Raw genomic sequence first — 15,586 nt, forward strand, 5'->3', positions numbered from 1 at the left:
CTTTGAGCAACTAAGTGACTTTTAAATGCTGTTTACTGTAAAACCTAATTACTCATTGTACCCTTTGCATTAATCATGCATCTTCCGGGTGACTTGCTGAGTAATGTGGTTGTACTTATTCTTGCTCTATCTTTTTCCCTTCAGTAAGATAAGCTCTGGAGAAGAAGTCCTGGGTGGAGTCCTGGCTTATACCCCAGTTAAGTGTCTGTAAAGATAAAGCCGTAGGCCCACTAATCTGCTGTTGTTTATTTTCGTTGTCACGGGGTATTTTCTAGTTATCTGAACATGTTATCCCTCTCCTGAACCCCAGCCCCCTCGCGCCGGGACCTTATCCCTCTCCTAAACCCCCACCCCCTCCCCCGACCCTTTCCCGTTCCTCCTTCCTCCGGCCGGTGCGGCGCCCCTCCCCTCTCCAACAATGGATTCTTGCGCTCTCTTCCTCTCTACCCCGCGACCACCTCCTCCTCTCGTCCCCGCGCACCGCCGCCGACCCCTCGCGAGCCGCTCAGGCCTCCGCCGCCGGGAGGGTTGCCCCTGCAGCTGCGCCTCCTCCTCTTCCTCCTCCGGTCGTGCCGGTTCTCAGGACCGCCCGCCCAGGCCTTGGCAGCAGAAGCAGCGGACGCAGCGTCCCGGCCGCGGCGAGGCCATCGACCCAGTCGGCTTCCTCGCCAAGCACGGCATCTCCGACCGCGCGTTCGCGCAGTTCCTCCGTGACCGGTACGTTCTCCGAGCGTCTCGTATGGCAGGGTGCAACCTCCGGTTTCCCCTCTGCTAAATTCGTTCTAACTGGTCGACTGATGCCTTGACTGGGTGTTTGTACACATCTCCTTCCATATATTGCTGACAGATTTGCCTGATTTTCCAAAATGGTTGGGATTTTTGTACGCATTGACTAGCTAATTCCCCCTACCGTCAGAAACAGGAGGTGGAAGTGGTTGTGATTTTGTCAAGAAATCGTTGAATTGCTTCCTTGGTAGGGTGGGCTTGATTTGCGTGACTAGTTAGTTATCCATCAGAAAAAGAGGTGGTACTTTTTTTTTTCCCAAATGAGCACAGCCTGTTTGCATGCGGTGAGGGAAAGTGGGCAACAGCTGACAGCCATTCCAGCTTCTTGGTGGTGCTGGCGAAGTGGCAAAAAAACCCAGCTTCTTAGCACCAGAATCAGGCTGATGGAAGTTCCATAGTTTCAAATTAGGTGTTGAACTGTAGATAGAATTATGGAAGGAGGGGCAAGGTATGGAGATGAACCAGAAGGTTGATGAAGTACAGCCAGAAAAACAAGGAGCTCTGATGAAGTAACACTGCGAGAAGGGAGACAAGGAAGCCAGGAAGGAGAGTTGCTGCTAAGCATGCAACAGACCAGCCTAAATATAGCAGTTTGTGCATTGATTCCATGATAGAACCCAGCGTGTGCATCATAAAAGCATCGTATCAGTAAGATCATATGTGAACAGATTCTCTCATCTTATCTCGCTTTTTATTATTAGGTACAAAGCTTTGAAAGACCGTCGATGGGAGCTGCACTCTCGTCTAATTGATCTGAAAGAGGCATCTTCTGGGTAATTATCCTACCATCTTGGCATCTGGTTTTGTTGTCATTCTTGGGTTCTTTGGTAGTGTGATGTGCCCATTGGCCTGTTCGTGCTTCTTCTTCTTTTTTTTTTCTGTTTTTCTTTTTGCTGATATAGGTTTGAGTTAATGGGCATGCATCGACATCGGCAGCACCGTGTGGATTTCATGGAGTGGGCACCAGGTATAGATTATCTTGGAGACAGGTCTGCATTGCTAGTCTGTTATACGGCCATAATTAATACTCTCTCCAGTCACAAAAGAATGTCATCTTAGGATGCATGCTCTCAACACAACTTTGACAATATGTACTGTTTAAAATGTAGGTTTTGGGCACATGAAAATGATATAACCAAGTTTGTGATAACAAAAGCTTTTATTACATTACAACTGTCACTTCTTTTTAGATTTATGCAAAAGAACTAAATATTTAAGATTCTCATTGACCTTTAAAAGTCCAAGGCAACATCCTTTTTTGGCTGGATGGAGTAACCTTAAATCTTGATATATGTGTATGAAGATAAATAACAGAAAGCATGTTTAACTAAATTTACAAGATGATGTGAAAATTGTCATGGAGCTATTTACAACTCTTGTGCGATAATATTCTTAATCCTTTGCTCTTCTGAACAAAATGATGATTGCATTTTGCTGCTATGTCCCCAGCAGAACCAGCTTTAACACACAAAGGCTGTCATGATCATCTGTATTTACAATTGTAACACATCAACATGTAATCTGTTATGGCCCTGTTTCAAAGGTCGGAGGATAAAAAATAGGCAGCTCGTCCTTGGTTCGCTGGCCAGAGCTTCTCCCTCCACTTTGTCTCTAAGATTCTGCTGATCTAGACTGGACTGGGTCAATGGTCTAACCGATGGGTCAACAGTCGGATCTCATGAGCCATACTGTACTTTTAAACAGATTTTAGAGAATATTAGCCTAGTTGGTTATCCAATGCAGTGTGAAGCGACAGGTCTTGGATTTGAACTGAGCCTCACACGTAATTTTTAGATGCTCCACATGCTGCATCTGATATTGTGGGTCGGCAGAAATGACCTCTCTGTTTGCTTGGGTGAAAAAAAAGCCATTGGTTGAACCGGGATTTTCCTGGGTCAACTGTACAAATGGTCCTGATTACTGGACTGGTCTAATCCAGGCCATCATGTTGGTGTGGCTCTTATAACTATGCCTATTAGAGCAGGTATAATAGGGCCGTACCAGTAGGCCACGTCGATTTTGATGGTGGCTGGAGGGGAGAGAGAGCACAAGCCGGTGACTAATTAGTCACTGGCTGCTCGCGCGCTCCTATTTAGACGCATTAAATTTTCGCCCAGTGCAGCCCATGCTGATGCTGCAATCCGTGTGGGTTCCAGCCTTCCAGGCAGCCGACGATGCCAAGTCCGCGGTGTCACTACCTTGGACTGGTCCTCGACGTTGGCAAGCAACAAGTGAATGGAATCTCATTATCTAAAAAACAAGAGAATGGAATCTTGAGGAGGAACTGAAGAAGTTGACCAGTAAAAGAGAAGATGCGCTGGATCTGAGATAGGAAGGACACCACAGGTTGAGGGAGCTGGGCAATCCAGAGCTTTGGAGCTCCGCGGCTCACACCCAAGCACTGTGGCAGCGTGCTCGTCCCACTTGTTACCGAGCTCGGTGACTGCGGATGGCCCATGTCCCACGGAATCTCCAGCTCAATGGTGCTGGGCTCGGACCCTGAGCTAGTCTGTGGCGTTCTTGTCCCCTGTCTATCAAGATCCGTGCTCCAAAACTGCTCCGATGAGCCTGTAACAATGGAGGTAGAAAAAGAGAAATGGAAGGAAAGATGGAGAACGTGGTGAATGTGGGCCCATAAAGTATATGTTGGATTTGTGCTAGAGCTAGCTGTTGGAGTAGTTGGCTGTATGAATATCTGTAGCTGACATGGAAGTATCACACTGCCACACAGACTATTACAGTAAGCAGCGGGCTATATTATTAGACTTGCTCTTAGAGAAGTGGGAAATACTATAGGATTTACATTATTCTTTTCTTGCTCAATGAAAAAAGAAAGCATCCTGCATACTATGCGATGCTTGACCTTACTAAGAGATAGAAATACTAGAGGGCATAAAGTTTATGCAAAAAGACGACAGCATCCTAAAGAACTATTAGATAACTTAATGATGTAAACGTCATAGTTTTCTTTATACACTAGAAAGCTTGAAATGCTCATTTAAGCAATACCTACTATTTTGGGTTTCTTTCAATTGTCTTATCCTCCCCAAATTAGGTTTTCCCTTTGTATCTACATTACTAACAACTGCTCCCTTCGTCCCTTATACACTCTAATTTTAGCCTAAGAATTTCTCCCACAAAGGCTTTATTAATAGAGTGGGTTCCACTAGAACTCTTTAATGCTACTTCATCCTTTTCTTCTCGTTTTAGTCATCATACCAGTAAAACTCCTTCCTCTTCATTCTCTCTGCACTAATGAAGGGCATAGTAGTCTTTTAACCTCCTACTTAATCTGTCTTTGACTAGCCGAAAGTACAATCTTTTAGTGATGGAGGGAGTATCTCTTCTTTCATGCACCGTTTTTATCAACACGAACATATCTGCCACTTTAAGATATAATCTTATTCGACAATCAAGATGCTACTATGTGATTTATAATTGATATAGTTCTGGGTATTATGTCCTGTTTGTGATTCTTTTTTGTTTTAACATTAACTGAGTATGTGTTACATTTATTTACAGAAAATTGTAATGTCATGTAGGTGCTCGTTATTGTTCTGTAGTGGGTGATTTTAATCAGTGGTCAACTACTGAAAATTGTGCACGCGAAGGTCATTTGGGACATGATGATTTTGGATATTGGACTATCATACTTGAAGATAAACTTAGGGAAGGGCAAGAACCAGATGAATATTATTTCCAAGAGTACAACTACGCAGATGATTATGACAAAGGTGATAATGGTGTTGATGTGGAAGAATTGATCCACAGAATGAACGAAGAGTATTGGGAACCTGGAGAAATTAAGTCACAGAAGTCTCGGTTAGAGGTGGTTGCTAAGCTATATGAGCAAATGTTTGGTCCAAATGGTCCACAAACAGAGGAGGAACTAGGTGACATACCTGATGCTGAAACAAGATATAATGAGTGGAAAGCCTTGCAGAAGGATGATTCAGCAAGTTCGTTGCCTTGCTATGATATCATTGATAATGGGCAGGAGTTTGACATTTTCAATGTTGCAACCGATCGAGTGTCATTTGAAAAATTTCAAGGAAAATCACCACCTCTTGCTTACTGGGTTGAAATGAGGAAAGGGCGAAAAGCTTGGTTGGAGAAATATGTTCCAGCAATTTCTCATAAAGACAAGTACCGTGTTTATTTTAACACTCCTGATGGTGGTTTGGAACGCATTCCTGCTTGGGCTACTTATGTTCTTCCAGGTTCTCCCAACTTATCATTGTAATGATATTCTTCTATTATTATAGATTGGCTTGCAATACATGTATTGTCATTGTTACTGTAAGTACTGCAGTTTGTCTCAGTACAATGCTGACTTAATTGAAAAGGTAGTAAATGACGATACAGATTTAGTAAAAGATGTTGTCACATTTTTTTTTATTGCTAGATCTTCATAAATGGCTACAGGTTTATTAATGATTATTATCATTGGTAATTATAAGGTTTGTTGTGATAAGCTGACATGATTACACAAGTTGCATGTTGTTTTCTTGCAAAGATTTTTCTTTAGTTTGTAATATTAATAGTTCTACTTTAAATAGCTCTTGCACTTTGCACATACATTATTAGATTATTTTGTTAAATGTTAATGCCATCTTTACTTGTCGAGCTCACAGCTCTCGTGTTCAATTTTCCAATCCAGGTTAAATAATAATTCAAAATTCTAGTTTTTGTGTAGATGCTGAAGGGAAGCAGTCCTATGCAGTACACTGGGATCCTCCTCCAGAAGAAATTTATAAATGGAGATTTGAACGGCCGAAGGTCAAAGGTTCACTTAGGATATACGAATGTCATGTTGGAATAAGTGGATCGGAGCAAAAAATATCGTCATTTCAGGAGTTCACATCAAATGTATTTCCTAACACCTGCCTTTCGGTGTTTTGTGGTTACTCTTAACTTCATTATCAACTTTTGTTTCTTCCATTAGGTCCTCCCTCATATAAAAGATGCTGGCTATAATGCTATTCAATTGATTGGAATTGTGGAACACAAGGATTACTCTTCTGTTGGCTATAAGGTGAGAATTTACTGATTTAAACAGCATATTGTAATAATATACAATATTTCTCTGTGGTCTTTTTCTGTAGCAAAGATTGGAGTTCAACCACTCGGTAGCAATAATATCACAGAATATAACCCCATAATGGATTCTATCAAACCTTGCTCTCGAACCCATCATGCTTGTAATCATGTAGATTCACTTATACTTGGGTGGAATCTTGTTAAACCATCCTTTTCCTTGTTGCCATGTAATTGTTTACCCATTCTTGGTACCATTTTCTCTGCAATGTGAGGTAACCTTGTTCCTGCTGTCAGGTAAACACTTTACTGCTTTGAGTAAGCTATCACAAACTTCAAGTCAACTCCACTGGAGTTCCAACAAGACTATAAAGGGCTACCCTTGCCCAAATGGAAGTTAAATTCAATGAACCATTAAAATGCTGGCTATGCTGATCGCTGATAAAATCAAACGAAATGTGGTGTAACCTTGATTCTACAATTGGAAACATACTTATGGTTTACACCTTTACACTTAACCACACTGAGCAGAGTGATGTACTTTGTAGTCCAAAACTCCAAATATATCTAAGTGTCTGGGAATATATACAGTGTAAAATGAGATTTTTGAAATATATTCTGCTATACCATACAGTCAGACAATAATAATGAACATCGTAAACTTTTACAAACTAATATACATGGGATCTAATGATGCTTCAGATAACTTTCTAGCTTTCAGGAGGTTTCGGGAGTTATGGAGGAAAAAAACTATTCGTTGTAATCAGAGAATTTATGTTGTTAAAATAACTGCCACAATGATTTTTCTCCGATGTAGAATTACATCCAGAAGCTACACTGTAAATGATTACTGCATTTATAAACAATAGAAATCTTCCACTGTATTCAACTCTTTTTAGAATATTCCATTTCTGTATAGTTGTCTTAGAAAAAATGTGTTGTATTTGCAGGTCACCAATTATTTTTCAGTCAGTAGCAGATTTGGCTCGCCAGATGACTTCAAAAAACTAGTGGATGAGGCACACGGTTTGCTTCTCAAATATAATTATTTTGAGCAACAATGGAAATTCACACAGTAATTTAAAAACTCATGCTTATTCATGTGGTAGTCCTGAGCTTACTGCACGCGTTATATTTGAGGCAGGCCTTGCACAAAACGTTCTTTGCATTAAAATATTTTCTGTTTTCTTGCTTTTGGCAAAGTTGAATTTCCAGGTCATAGTAAAAAGAGTATCGCATTTTGGTATGTCTAACTGTGCTACTAGGTAGTGCAAAGTGCAATTTACTCTAAAAATAACAATGAAGTCTTTGTGTTTGATATCTTCTTGGTGCTTTTCATGCATTCTGTTATGCATGCAAGTTTGAAATATCACAAGTGGCATATCTGTAGCAAATTGTCCTATAATTTGGTAGCACTATATTATGAAGTGAAACAGTCACAAGAATTAACATCTGTGCCTTTTCACACCCTTGTGGTTTGCTCAGGCCTTGGATTAGTGGTGCTTCTTGATATTGTCCACTCCTATGCATCAGCAGATGAATTGGTTGGCTTATCCCTCTTTGATGGTTCTAATGATTGTTACTTCCACAGCGGTACGTAACATTATATCTACTGCTTTTTGTTCCTTATTGTAAACTTTGTTTTACTGAGGATTATATGTAGAATTATATGTAAACTCTTTTTCTGCTTTTTTATTGTATTGTTTCAATTTGTAAATAATAAGTTTTCATTCACCATGTTTGCTCTATGGCAAATGTCTTACCACGACTAAATGAGTTCAACTTAATAAACTCAAGAAGGACCATCATCCTTGCTCATAGGAGCCAAATTTACAGTTTTGTTTACAAACATTTATAGGTGGGTTGAACTGCTTAATATGAGGAAAGCATCCTGTTCTTGTAGACCAAGATTAACTTGATAAATAATTGGGTAAATTGGATCCATGCAATTGTAAATTTGCCTATTCAGATAAATGGCATTACCATCGTCTATTTGTAGCTGTGCCACTGAAATTTTACAAAATTAAGACCGTGTTACTGCCATCACATTTTCCATGCTTCTCCTTTTTTTTTTTTAGTTTTCTTCCTTTCTCCCGTCGTCTTCCCTCTCCTGTCCTCTCTTCCTTACTCGCGCCAAACAACGCTCGGTGTAGCGAGGGCCAAGGAGGCGACGGCGATGGCCAAGGGCGCGGTGACAACGTCCTCCCGGATCTGGGGTGGCCGGGGACTAGGAAGGTGGCGCTCGCAGAGGCCTGGCCCGCCCGAGCGTGGGGTGGTGTCCAGCTCAGGTTGCTAGAGGCGGCGGCTTCAAGGCGCTCGTGCTAGGTGCCGGTGACCTCGAAATCCAAGAGCGACAAGGTGGTCTCCTCCGCTTTTGTGCTCGTTGGCGGGTGACTACCTCTGCTTCCATGCTCGTTGGCGGGCGACCTATTGTAGCGTCGACAAGGAAGGGGACGTTCCGGACCTCATGCCGCGGCCGCTCGTCTTCGATCTTATCCCGCTGGCCGGAGAGGACGGGGTTCGCTGTCTGGATCTGCCGGTACAAATGGGAGTGAGTCGACGACAACGATGACGATGATGGCTCTTGAGCCCTCGCGCCCCCAGCCTACTCAAGCACAAGCTCGCCGCCACCTGCCCCGAGCTCCTTCCGCCGGCCGAAGAGGATGGAATTTGCAAGATCTAGCTCGGTGGAGACGCCGACGCCGCAGGAGCAGAGACGAAGGGCAATGATCCCCGGCCCCATCAACCGCCATCCTTCTTGCTCTACCCCTTCCCCTTCAACAGTCATTGCTGATGCCGTGGAGCTCCTCCCCGAGGGAGCCAGAGCTTGCCAGCCAGCGTGGTCAACGCAAGAAGATGGGAAGAGAGAAGGAAGAAGATGGAAAAAGGAGATGGAGGAAAACGTGATGGCAGTGGCACGGTCCGTCTTATTTGAAAAATTTTGAAAAAAATTAAAAACAAAAGTCACGAGTAAATTACTATTCATATTTTATCATCTCATAACAACAAAAATACTAATTATAAAAAATTTACAAATAAGACGGACGATCAAAGTTAGGCGTGGAAACTCATGGTTGCACTTATAATGGGACGGAGGTAGTAATATTCTAGTGGCACGGCTACGAATAGATGAATTGTAATGACATTTATCTAAATAGGCACATTTGCAATGGCATGGATCCAATTTACCCTAAATAATTTGGTCCAACAGCAGTAGTAAAAGTTAAAACAATAGCAGTCAACATCTAGCATAATATATGATAGGTTACGTTGGCCATACACAGGAAAAAAATCGTGCAATTTCCTCTCAACTTGATATTCATATTGTATATATTGCATGAATTTAATGATTAGTTGGTAGCTGTTTGACCTGATTTGTGCCCTGTGTACTTGCCTGTTCATATGGACAACTGATTGGTAGAAGTAACATACTGATACTATTAAGTAAAAGGCCCATGAAATTTGTACTGACATGCCTAGCATTAATGTTTGTTGTCGAATGGACAACTATGCCACGTCGAAAGGCGTGGTTCTCTCAACAGCAGTTGGAATGTAAAAGCAATTGTATTGATTCGTGAAATATTTTTGGGGATCCCCCCATTACATGGCCCTAGAGGTTTATTTATAGCCTTAGCACAAGCTTGCACCTTCTAGTGTTTAGGGTTACAGGGGATTTTACATGGTTGCCCTTATGAAAGGGACATTTACATGGGTATGCAGTGTCATTTGCACATATGGGCCTTTAATGGGCTGATAGGCTGGGCCTGGTCTATGGCAAACGGGCCTAAAAGGCCGGGGGCAGCCTGTTGGGCCTCCTTGATGCCGAACTCGTCATGGCGAAGTCTTTGTAGTTTGCCCGAGATGCCTTTACTTTCGGAATACCGACGCGGCTTTCCAGCCTTCGCCATCTTCGCTTATGGCTTTCGCCATAGGGCTTCGCCTGAATGGCCTTGACGTCTTTGGCTTGAATCCTTGATGGTACTATAGTTTCGGCAGGTCCGGCCGAAGGGCTTCATGGCATGCCTCCAACAAGCCCCTCACGGGCAAGAGTGAGTAAGGAGCTTTGGCCGAGACCGTGCAAACTATACGGTATGGCATGAGGCGTCCCCTTTCGGCCGATGTTCCTGCCGAAACCTCTTTTTAGACTCCTGCAGAAAAAATATGAACACTGGCGTTCGCCTTTCGAGAATGGCGAAGCTGTATTATGACACTGGGTGATTATATTTTGCCAAGTTTGTCTGCTTTGCGCGATTCTTGACTTGTATTTTTTTCTTTCCCCTTTTCCCTATTGTTTTAGCGGGGATTTCGCCGAAACTCATGCGTTCGGCCCCCTTTTGGGGATTGGCGAAAAGATTTGTTGACTTTTCAGCTTTCGACTTCCGTTTTCGACTCGTAGCATTTTGCGTTGGGAAAAACGCTTGTGTTTTGCGTAAGTTGAATGTAACGGCGTTCGGTATCTTTATTCCGAAACAAGCTGTCGCGGTTTCAACGTTCGGCGAGCGATGCTTCGGCCGATTCGTTTCGCCCCCCTGGCGTTTTCGTCGATCAAGCGTTCGCCTTTTATGTAGCTATGTGGTTGTCAAAATGGCGAATTGGAGGCGAAGACATCCTGGTCGAACCTTAGAGGATTACGACCGGTGCCACATCCAGCGCCACGATGCCATTGCCTTACTTTGGTTAGACTTCGAAATGACTAATCATCAAGTTGTTATCGCTTGACGTCGGTGTGTATTTCGCTTCCTTCCCCCCTTAGAGTCGTGTATAGTATAGATGAAGAACCGTGTTCGCGGGACTTAGTAGGGGCGAGGCAAAAATGTTCTGAAACGGATGATGTAATTTTTTGCTCCTTTGTATAACACGTATGTGCTTTTGCCCGACGGAGCTTGTGCGTGTTTTTATGTTTCTTTTCGCTATCATTGCATTTTGTAACTTGTACGTTCGGAAGGGCAAGGCCTGTCGGCCCCCTTGCGTGTTAGCGAAAGGAATTCACATTGACTTTTCAGCCCTCATCATTCGCTCTCGACTTTTGGCATGTGCGTCCAGAAACGCTTAAGTATTTGCATAAGTCGAGTGTAGCGACGATCGGTATGTTTTCCGAAAACGAGCTGTCGCGGTTTCAACGTTCGGCGAGCTGTGCTTCGGCCGATTCGTATCGGCCCCCTGGCGTTTTCATCGATCAAATGTTTGCCTTGGGGTTTTTCCACGAAATATCATACACAAAAATGGCGAAGACACCCATGAATTTTATATGACTAAGCGTCAGTTTGCCATTGCCCAGCGTCGACGCAGCATTATCCCCGTTTTTCCTTCTTCACCGCTAAATTTTTTTTTGTGTTGATCTAACAACTAGCGATGAAGAAGATGCTCAAGGGGGTAGTCCTTCGCCATTTGAGGACTGCTTTTGTTAATGAATCGGATGTAAAGTCCAAATGCCTTTTGGCGGGCAATGGAATTTATCTGTAACTTTGCTTTTTGGCAAATAAATGGGGTGTGGTGCGTGTTACGGCTGTTCGGCTCGTACTTTCCCCTTTTTGCCTTTTGGCAAAGGTATTTTTAGGTACTATGATCGTTTTGACCGTTGCCGGCTTTCGGTCTTTTTAGCACTTCGACCTTTTTAATTGTTACCGGCTTACGGTCATTTCTTTAGTGCTGCTAGGGTTTTGTCGTTCGTCCCTTTTGGCTGCCCCGTTTGTCTGCGGGTGTGCAACCGATGCGAACTCGATTTCAAGTTTTAGCCCCTCGCACATTTCCTTGGACTTCTCGGAGTCAAACCGCTTGTTATTGCCGGTAATGAACTCTTTCGGCATACCGAATCGGCAGAAAATGCTTTTTCGAACGGATTTTTACACTAGTGCCGAAGGTACTGCCTTAGCCCATCGAAGGCGGCTTGACACTCAGGTGTCCAATTGAGTTTGCCGGCCCCTTGGAGCATCTTGAAAAATGATAAATCTCTTTCGGTTGCTCTTGGGAGCAACTCCTTAACTCATTTTCGCCCCTAGCCCTTGTCGCCGTACCTCGCTGGTACTGTGGCGAAAGGCGTGGGTGTGGCGAAACCTGTTTGCCCGCAGCCCTTGGCGCCGTACCTTATTGGTACTATGGCGAAGGGCATGGCGTGTGGCAAAAGCTGTTCGCCCGCAGCTCTTGACGCCATACCTTAATGGTATTGTGGTGAAGGGTATGGGTATGGCGAAAGGCTCCAGAGGCTAGGGTGGCCTCATAGCCCCTGAGCTTGGAAGCAACTCATTTTCGTCCCCAGCCCTTGTCGCCGTACCTTGCGGGTACTGTGGCGAAGGGTGTGGGTGTGGCGAAAGGCTCCAGAGGCTAGGGTAGCCTCGTAGCCCCCCAGCTTGGAAGCAACTTATTTTCGCCCCCAGCCCTTGACGCCATACCTTATTGGTACTATGGCGAAGGGTGTGGCGTGTGGCAATACACCGTGCCTCGTGTGGCGAAACCTCTTCGTCCGCAGCCCTTGACGCCGTGCCATATTGGCACTATGGCGAAGGGCGTGGGTTGGCGAAACCTGTTCGCCCGCAGCCCTTGACACCGTGCCTCGTGTGGCGAAACCTCTTCGTCCGCAGCCCTTGACGCCGTGCCATATTGGCACTATGGCGAAGGGCGTGGGTTGGCGAAACCTGTTCGCCCGCAGCCCTTGACACCGTGCCTCGTGTGGCGAAACCTCTTCGCCCGCAGCCCTTGACGCCGTGCCATATTGGCACTATGGCGAAGGGCGTGGGTTGGCGAAACCTGTTCGCCCGCAGCCCTTGACGCCGTGCCTTATTGGCACTAAGGCGAAGGGCGTGGGTGGACAAAACCTCTTCGCCCGCAACCCTTGACGCCGTACCTCATTGGTACTATGGCGAAGGGTATGGCGTGTGGCGAAACTTCTTCGCCCGCAGCCCTTGACGCCGTGCCATATTGGCACTATGGTGAAGGGCGTGGGTGGGCGAAATTTGTTCGCCCGCAACCCTTGACGCCGTACCTCATTGGTACTATGGCGAAGGGTATGGCGTGTGGCGAAACCTCTTCGCCCGCAGCCCTTGACGCCGTGCCTTATTGGTACTGTGGCAAAGGGCGCGGGTGGGCGAAACCTGTTCGCCCGCAACCCTTGACGTCGTGCCTTATTGGCACTAAGGCGAAGGGCGTGGGTGGACGAAACCTCTTCGCCCGCAACCCTTGACGCTGTACCTCATTGGTACTATGGCGAAGGGTATGGCGTGTGGCGAAACCTCTTCGCCCGCAGGCCTTGACGCCATGCCATATTGGCACTTTGGCGAAAGGCGTGGGTTGGCGAAACCTGTTCGCCCGCAGCCCTTGACGCCGTTCCTTATTGGCACTATGGCGAAGGGCGTGGGTGGCCGAAACCTCTTCGCCCGCAAGCCCTTGACGCCGTACCTTATTGGTACTATGGCGCAAGGCGTGGGTGTGGCGAAACCTGTTCGCCCGCAGCCCTTGACGCAGTACGTTATTGGTACTATGGCGAAGGGCGTGGGTGGGCGAAACCTGTTCGCCCGCACCCCTTGACGCCGTACCTCATTGGTACTATGGCGAAGGGTATGGCGTGGACAAAACCTGTTCGCCCGCAGCCCTTGACGCCGTGCCATATTGGCACTATGGCGAAGGGCGTGGGTGGACGAAACCTCTTGATGCCGTACCTCATTGGCACTATGGCGAAGGGCGTGGGTGGACGAAACCTGTTCGCCCGCAACCAACCTCTTCGCCCGCAGCCCTTGACGCCGTGCCTTATTGGCACTATGGCGAAGGGCGTGGGTTGGCGAAACCTGTTCGCCCGCAGCCCTTGACGCCGTGCCTTATTGGCACTATGGCGAAGGGCGTGGCGTGTGGCGAAAGGTGTCCAGAGGCTTGGGCGGCTTCGTAGCCCCCCAGCTTGGACTTAACTCACTTTCGCCCCAAGCCCTTGTCGCCGTACCGCGCGGGTACTGTGGCGAAGGGTGTGGGTGTGGTGAAAGGGGTTCCATTTCGCCTTTTCGGTCTGGGTTCCCCACGGACGGCGCCAGCTGTTGTCGAATGGACAACTATGCCACGTCGAAAGGCGTGGTTCTCATGTAAAAGCAATTGTATTGATTCGTGAAATATTTTTGGGGATCCCCCCATTACATGGCCCTAGAGGTTTATTTATAGCCTTAGCACAAGCTTGCACCTTCTAGGATTTAGGGTTACAGGGGATTTTACATGGTTGCCCTTATGAAAGGGACATTTACATGGGTATGCAATGTCATTTGAACATATGGGCCTTTAATGGGCTGATAGGCTGGGCCTGGTCTATGGCAAACGGGCCTAAAAGGCCAGGGGCGGCCTGTTGGGCCTCCTTGATGCCGAACTCGTCATGGCGAAGTCTTTGTAGTTCGCCCGAGATGCCTTCGCCCGAGATGCCTTTACTTTCGGAATACCGACGCGGCTTTCCAGCCTTCGCCATCTTCGCTTATGGCTTTCGCCATAGGGCTTCGCCTGAATGGCCTTGACGTCTTTGGCTTGAATCCTTGCTGGTACTATAGTTTCGGCAGGTCCGGCCGAAGGGCTTCATGGCATGCCTCCAACAATGTTGAATGCTGCATGTGGTTTGACATGTTGTATTATTTAAATTTCATATGTTCTACACATCTTAAATTTCGTATTTCCCTAAGACTGATTTTTTTTTATGCTTCTTTGCTACTACAACATCCTTGTTGTAATTGATCCTTGGCAGGAAAACGAGGGCACCACAAATACTGGGGTACCAGAATGTTCAAATATGATGATATTGATGTTCTACACTTCTTATTGTCTAATTTAAATTGGTAAAATCTAAGCATATGCTTTCATGCTGCTGTCTTATGTTCCGAATACTATCAAAATTTGATTCTTTTCTGTTCTATAATCTACCAGTAACTTAAGGACATCTGGCTAATTTTACTAGGTGGGTCACTGAATACCGTGTTGATGGATTCCAGTTTCACTCACTGCCTTCTATGTTATATACTCATAATGGCTTTTCTACTTTCACTGGTGCCACTGAAGAGTAAGTTCTACGCTTTCACTATTTTCCTAAAACATTAGTCACTACATTTCTGCAGTATGTTGATGTTCTACAATTTTCCAGAACCATATCTGCTCTTTATAATCTTAAATTCTTAATTGTAGGTATTACAATCAATACGTCGATGAGGATGCGCTGATATATTTAATTATAGCAAATGAGATGTTGCATGAGCTTCATCCAGATATTATAACAATAGCTGAGGATGTAAGTTGTTGTTATACTTGGTTTCTTTTCCTGTAAATTTATGTTCACGTCACATAATTATCAGTTTTAGATATGCAGTTTGGTATTGAGATATAGTTATCACCAATGTGCAACTTGGTACTGCCCTTCGGTTGCAACTATTGTAACACTGAGATGCCTGTCTAACAGAGTCATAGGCATACATGCTTTCTATTTAGTGACTGTAGGTCGCTATCTCTACCTATTAAAATGGATACTAGTTGCAATTTCCAAACTAATATTGTGTTAGTTTGGCATGTGTTGGTCCTTCAGTTTTTTTTACAGTGTTTTGTTTATACAGGCAACATTTTATCCTGGGCTATGTGAGCCAACCACTCAAGGCGGATTAGGATTTGATTACTGGGTCAATCTTTCAATTCCTGAAATGTGGTTGTGGCATCTTGAAAATGTTCCTGAGCAAGAATGGAGCATGAATAAGGTCTGCATGCTATCTAAATATTTTTGCATGCCATCGTTTGTGTGGCAAGATGTCTTGGGAATTCA

The 15,586-nt window shown here is 45.1% G+C and overlaps 1 protein-coding gene across 4 annotated transcripts in view; it reads left to right on the top strand.

The window, feature by feature from the left end:
* The first annotated feature begins 361 nt into the window (after positions 1–361).
* LOC4341008 (1,4-alpha-glucan-branching enzyme 3, chloroplastic/amyloplastic) overlaps positions 362–15,586 on the top strand; it is a 29,834-nt gene continuing 14,609 nt past the window's right edge. For 3 of the 4 annotated variants that reach the window (XM_026026329.2, XM_015788862.3, XM_015788864.3), the window contains exons 1-12: positions 362–717; positions 1,488–1,559; positions 1,689–1,753; positions 4,329–5,025; positions 5,472–5,655; positions 5,732–5,821; positions 6,774–6,849; positions 7,309–7,416; positions 14,528–14,618; positions 14,738–14,839; positions 14,962–15,064; positions 15,384–15,521. In XM_026026329.2, coding sequence (XP_025882114.1) covers positions 419–717; positions 1,488–1,559; positions 1,689–1,753; positions 4,329–5,025; positions 5,472–5,655; positions 5,732–5,821; positions 6,774–6,849; positions 7,309–7,416; positions 14,528–14,618; positions 14,738–14,839; positions 14,962–15,064; positions 15,384–15,521 — 2,025 coding nt within the window. In that variant the 5' untranslated portion in view covers positions 362–418. The remainder of the gene's footprint in view (positions 718–1,487; positions 1,560–1,688; positions 1,754–4,328; positions 5,026–5,471; positions 5,656–5,731; positions 5,822–6,773; positions 6,850–7,308; positions 7,417–14,527; positions 14,619–14,737; positions 14,840–14,961; positions 15,065–15,383; positions 15,522–15,586) is intronic. The other variant, XM_015788863.3, reaches the window with a different exon arrangement.

Source organism: Oryza sativa, chromosome 6, assembly GCF_034140825.1.
Source record: "Oryza sativa Japonica Group chromosome 6, ASM3414082v1".
NCBI lineage: Eukaryota > Viridiplantae > Streptophyta > Magnoliopsida > Poales > Poaceae > Oryza > Oryza sativa.